General features: G+C 36.8%; 1 protein-coding gene across 2 annotated transcripts; it reads left to right on the forward strand.

Annotated features, from left to right (window-relative positions):
• Positions 1-2760: 2760 nt before the first annotated feature.
• RB195_011702 (uncharacterized protein) lies at positions 2761-5292 on the forward strand (the record flags this gene model as incomplete). Of its 2 annotated transcripts, none has more annotated exons than XM_064193231.1 (5): positions 2761-2828; positions 2997-3143; positions 3392-3448; positions 4356-4446; positions 5137-5292. In XM_064193231.1, the coding sequence occupies 5 exons, from the start codon at positions 2761-2763 to the stop codon at positions 5290-5292; spliced, it is 519 nt and encodes a 172-aa protein (XP_064050813.1). The 2 variants fall into 2 exon arrangements, with proteins under 2 accessions (XP_064050813.1, XP_064050814.1); XM_064193230.1 differs by having other exon boundaries at positions 2997-3136; positions 3241-3448.
• Positions 5293-6478: the final 1186 nt, after the last annotated feature.

The following is a 6478-nucleotide window of genomic DNA, read 5'->3' on the forward strand; positions in this document are numbered from 1 at the left end:
ATATTATGTTACAGTATATCTTTGCCTTTTTCGTATTACCACTGATGATTGATTGATTAATTATTCATTATTGATTACTGGTTGTATTTGACAAAATGTATGAGCTAAGCAGCGACTTTCACTTGTACAGCTTTATTCCGTTGCATTTGTGAACGTGTAAATAAACTGGTAATTCTCTCCGATACAAGCATTCTCCATTAAAAGTACTGAATATATATGTACATTATTGAAAATAAATAAAGAAAAATTTTTTAGATAATTTTAGAAAATCAAGTGTAAAAAAACTTGAAGGTAAGCAAATATTGTACTACAAGAGTCATTGAGTTAATTTGTAGGATTCATTGAAGCATTTTCAAACAGTTATTTTCTGCGACAAAGTCGTCACGGAAATGCGAATAATTTTCATTTTGATGATCCTAGAGAAGCTTTATAGTCATTTATAGCTCAAGAAAGCTAAAGAAAAAAAAACTTACACAGTTTTGAGCGTTTCCGGAAACAGCGTCTATCCCCCCTACTCATACTATATGCAACAGAAAATTTTTTTAGAAACTAAGTTTTTTTTTTCGAACATCGACTAGTAAAACGATAAAGTGTCTGGAGTTAATCGATCCGCTTGGGATGCGCCACCACGTCCACTTCAATTCGGAATCGTTTGAGGTTTACGAACCCGTGACTAATCCATAGAATGACTTGCGGGTGCTAGTCGACGTCTTACTTGAACTGCCCTCATCCATGCCGAGCGTCCTCTGGGTCCTTTTCCACCACCTCAGTCCTGAACTTTCACCGATTTCAACTAGTACACCTACATACTAATAAACATCAACAAAATATTACAATTTAAAATTGGAGAAAGGAAGGAGAAAGGAAGAAAAAGGGAAAGAAAAACAATCAAACAAACAAAAAACATCTACTTTAAAAAAAAGAACGAATTTCCAACATTCATTCTTTTTCTTCACTTTGCTGCTAAAATGTGGAAATCGTTAGGGCACATACATAGATTCACAACCAAGACATGGTCCTAATTTGCAGAATCCAGGAATAACAAACCGCACGCACATATGTACCTTGCAGATATTTATTTTGAAAAAAAAATCAAACTTTTAATTTGAAATGCACAACACAACAATTTAACATAATTATTCATCCAATATTTGCTTAATTCTAATTTATTTTAATTTGGAATGCAAATTTTTAAATTACTAGTAACCTCAAGATTTGATGATTCTACCAGTCTGAAGTCTCAGGCGTATCAATCCGCCACCACGTTCGTTTCAATTCGGAATCGTTTGAGGTTTACGAACGTGTAACTGGCCTTTATAATGACTTGCGGTGGCTAGTCGATATATCAAATCGAAGTTTTTATCCTCCCATACGAGTCTGGCACCAATCTATCGACCCCGGAGGAGGGATGAGGAGCTTGACTGGCTCAATAGTGGTTTCGAATCATCGGCATCACAGCGGACCCTCCAATCAGATTTTCAACCCAACCGATTTATTAATGTAAACAACCGATAATTTAATTAATTAGTGATTTTTATGTGGTTTTTTTTTTCTGTTGTAGTCACAATTCTTGTAATTCGACATTTGCTTGATAGTATTCACATATGTATGCCTCTCCTGTTGTATAAAGAAACGTAACCAGAGCGTAGCTGGGATTAAACAAGAAAAAAGTGGGCGATGATGTTCTTCAAAAAAAAAAATTATCGGCTCATGAGATGTGAAATCCATGATTGTCCTTAAACCGTTGGACTTCAGCTATCGACTGTGCGACAAACGTGAACTGCCCTTAGAAATTACTTTCTCCTCCTAACCATCCAGAAATAGGTTGTTAAAATTCCTTACAAATGGAAGGTTGGTCTTTGTTCTCTTTTTACACTACCTCTACGAAAATTCTGTTGAAAAACAATGCCTTTAAAATGGGGTCGTCATGGTAAACCGAAAAATTATCCTTTTTTCAAAATTTTTAGCTCCGCAACCCTGAAATTTTTCAGAAAATGAGCTGTTCTCTTCTTCATCTTTTTTCTGTACTTTTTTTTTTGCAAATCAGACTCACTTAGGGAAGAAAAAAGTAGGAGAAAGGAAGACAAAGGGAAAGAAAAAGAAGGAAATCATGTCATATTTCTGTATGTCAACGCAGAAAGAAAAAATATTTCCACAGTATTTTTTTTACAAAGAAAATGTTTAGAAATAGTCGTTCTAAGGGTTTCTTCCTGGTTTTAGCGGCTTTGAAATGATCGTTGGGTACATAGAGCGCATCCTGGTCCCGTTTTGATCTTTGACCTTACCATAGAAAAATTCTTGAAAATGAAAGATTCCCGCCTATGTTCCACCATGGAAAACACACACACACACACACACAAACATACACACACACACAAACATACACACACACACGCCACCATTGGGTCCTTTATTTACTCAGCACAGCAGGATTCAGCACAGATACCACTCAAACACCTTTTTTCCCAGCATGTCTTGGGTGTATCCATACTCCTAAGATGTGGGTGTAGCAAAAAAAGAGCACAGAAATCCCGTAGAGCTCCGACGACCTCAAACTGCCCTCCCACCGGCATCTCGTCTGCGCGCTCTTCGTTTAGCACGCTAATTTCCGCTCTCTCATCGGCATCTCATAGTATTTCCCCCCGCGAATGCTGTCCTCGTCTGACCTCGTACGTTATGCCAATGGCTTCACTCGCTCCACTATTGCGCAACCGTTCGTACGTGTACGGGCTTGCGTAATACTGTAATTCTACCGTAATCATGCTGCCAGCTTTTGCACAGACAGCTTTTGATACTAATCCATTCGCCTATTCTCCCTACGGCTATAAGTAAGTGCTTTTAGACGACCGCAGCCTTTTTCATAGCTAATTAGCTGAACAATTAGTGTGTCGAAGGTGCGATTTGCCCAAGGGAGGTAATGTACCCTTAAGGGACATCCTCTCAACCTCGCACACAGTATTTAACCTCCTCTACCAACCGTTAACGGTCATTTTCAGCCCATCGTTAACCTCCTATGGCACACCAGTTTCCTCGATGCCTCATTCCTACTACCAGGATTCATATGCGAAATCGGAATCCGATTCAACTCCGGAGGAAAAGAAAAAGGATCCATTGTCCGTAATCATTTACGAGCAACGTTCCACGTGACGTTGATCGCTTTTTTTTTTACTAATTTTTATTGTTCTCTAATGCAATTTTAGGATATTTTGTTAGTGAATCCAAACTTGATTAGGTTTTCAGCTGCGGTCATCCCGATAACGGTATGTTTAAGTGAGAAAGGGAGAGCCGTGTTGTTGAAAATACAGTATTGTGTGGAAAATAATGAGAGAAATGAATGTGATGGTGTGCAGAGGGCGCACGAGGACCATGACCTCATCTTATCTCTTTTCAGATACCTCGAGAAACGTCATAAAAATAATCTTGCGGCACAGAAGTCCAGAAAAATCAGGTCAGTTCAAATAGAACATAAATATTCTGGAAGAGAAGATTTGGAACTACCCTTTGTTTTGGTTGTAATCCGAGGATGCTTCAGAACAATGTTATTGATGTGTTGTTCAAAAATTGTGATTTGATTTTTGAGGTGGAATCTTTTGGAGGTTTTCATTTCCCTCAATAGAGCTCTTTCTATTTTATGATTCCCTAAAGTTAAGGATAAAACACATAGGGATTTACACATTTTGTTTTTCAAGAATAACCAGGAATCCTTTAAGAATGTTGAAGAGAAACTTGAATTTAGCACTTGATTTAATTGTTTTTTCTTGTAGAATAGATCAAAACGGTAGAAAAGTCTCGAAAGTTTAGCGTTTATTATCTTATTATTTATCTCATAAATTTTGATAATCTTGCTCAATAAAATCCTCAAAAGTTATTTTAAAACTAAAATTTGCCTCCCAAACCCAGGTCCAACATAGTAGTTATCCGAATTAACCTATTATTCGAATTTCCAGCAACTTTGAGAACATAAAAAACGTCACTAAGAAAAAAAGATAGAAGACAAAATTGAAAGCTAAATCGTGGATAAAGTTTGTTTTTAGCTACATACATATATATCTCAAAGTTGCATATTTTGTATTTTCTTTGACAAGCAATTCTTTCCGAATTTTCTATTTTTTCCCCCGTCCACAAAAATGCCTTGACCTCCTCAACAATTTTTCCCAGAGGACTAATCGCGTATTCTCTTGAACTGATCAACAAAACCTCATTTCAGTTTTTCCAATCGATAGTTCGAATCGATAATATGCCCTTGAACCGACTAACGAACCCTTATTTCATTTTCTCACATTCGAATTTTTATTGATTCCAGCAGCACAAGATCAATTCACGAAAATAATAATGAATTGAATGAATTTTTTCAGAAGGCAAAGAGAGGAGTCGATCACAAAGACGGCCGAAATTCTACGAGCAGAAAATGAGAGCTTAAAGAATGAGATCGTTCAACTGAGAGAGGTCAGTGTTAACGAGGGACAAGAGGTGTTTAGGAGCTTTTCTCTTGCAAGCAAAACCAGTGCTTAAATTTCTTCCTTAGCGAATAAACTTCGGGAAAGAAAAATCAACAATATTTTTGGTGTTTTGTATTTAAAATAAAATAAGGCAAGTCGTATTATTATTATTAGTGTTGTTATTATTATTATTTAAAATAAAATATGGGAAGTAGTAGTATTATTATTAGTATTGTTATTATTATTATTTAAAATAAATTATGGGAAGCCGTATTATTATCACTATTATTACTACTATTATTATTACTATTATTATTATTATTATTATTATTATTATTATTATTATTATTATTATTATTATTATTATTATTATTATTATTATTATTATTATTATTATTATTATTATTACGAAGAATTAGTGAATGAGGGGTTTTAACTTAATTTTCCATAGAAGAATGACTCAGTAATCATCTGTTCTGTCTCGTTTCTGTGTTTTTATATTTTTATTTTATACTGGAATTTTAATAAGAAGTTAAATTAAACTAAAAGTTACTTCCTCTTGAATCTAATGTCATTAAATGTTGGGTGCGGGAAACTATAGAAAAATTCACATTTAATTTCCCATAGTTGTTATTTTTCTATTTTCTTTTCTTCATTATCCTCTTAAATGTGCTATTTTTTCCATTCTTATTTTCAGATGATCGCCGATCTTCGAAAACAGTTGAACTCGTCCTGTGCAGCGGCTACAGTACCCGTTGAACCGATGCGTGAAAGCGGTAACATCGTCCGGGACCCCAGCTACAATCCTTATCAACCGTTCCAGATCAGCTTCAGCATTAACAGCCAATTATAGCCGTCGGCAGCGGTTAAGAGCAGCAGTTCGGTTCCGGTTCCGATGACGATGGCGTGTCTTTTTTTTTCTTTTTCGCTCGGGTAGCTTGTCGTCGTTTCTGCAATTACACAAAAGAGGAGGACATTCGTATTCAACAACTACGTGTCAATAAATATATTTCAATTTTTTCGGCGTTTTTCTTGTGTTGTTTTTCATTGCCGCAGCGGGTTACTTGCTAGCCACACACTCACTCACTCACCCACTCTACCGTACTCCTCTCATTACTGTGCGCGACGGCTGACGACCTGCGGCCTCTCCCTGCTGTTATGTCCGGTGTTTGCGTTCCCCGGGAGGTGTGGCGGCTCGCCTTTCCTCCGCCCACCTAGTGTTCCATCCTCACGTAATGAGTTATTACCGCGACGATTACGCGTTCAATGACATATGGGGACGTGGCGATTGCGGGAACTTCAGGATAACATCTGCTCTCGAAAACACCTGTGATTTTGTTGGACGAGTTTTTAAGGATAATGGGCATATATGGCCGTAATTTTTCTCTAGTAGGCATTAATTAACGCAGTAATATGCATTGGAAGCCATTTAAAGGATTTTTCTGGAGCAAATTTCCTTCTCTGTCCCATTTAGAATTTCCTTCTCTGCCCCATTTAGAATTTCCTTCTCTGCCCCATTTTTTTTTTTCTCAGCCGCAGTCGAAAGCGATTTTTCGGCATATTTCTGCGAAATAATGGAACAATCGCGAGGGTTTTCAAGGAGGTTGCAAGAATTTATCGTTGTTTCCTCTCTTAATTACAATAATTATAACAATAAGTGTTGATTAAATTTTGAAACTCTGCCTAACTTAAATCCATGTAAAACGAAAACTTGGAATAAACTGCAAGGTCCTGACTGTGAACGCTAATCAAAAGTTTTTTTTCTATAAAAGTAGGAGAGTATGGATAAATCCAACACATGGTGGGGGAAAAAAGGTGTTTGAGTGGTATCTAATGTGCTGAAACCTTTTGAGCTGAGTAAATAAAGGACCCAATGGTGGCGTGTGTGTATGTGTGTGTGTTTTCCATGGTTACATAGGCGGGAATCTTTCATTCCAAGAATTTTTTTATCGTAAGGTCAAAGATCAAAACGGGACCGCTTTATGTACCCAGCAATCATTTTATAGCCGCTAAAACCAGGAAGAAACTCTTAGAACGGC

Source organism: Necator americanus, chromosome III, assembly GCF_031761385.1.
Source record: "Necator americanus strain Aroian chromosome III, whole genome shotgun sequence".
NCBI lineage: Eukaryota > Metazoa > Nematoda > Chromadorea > Rhabditida > Ancylostomatidae > Necator > Necator americanus.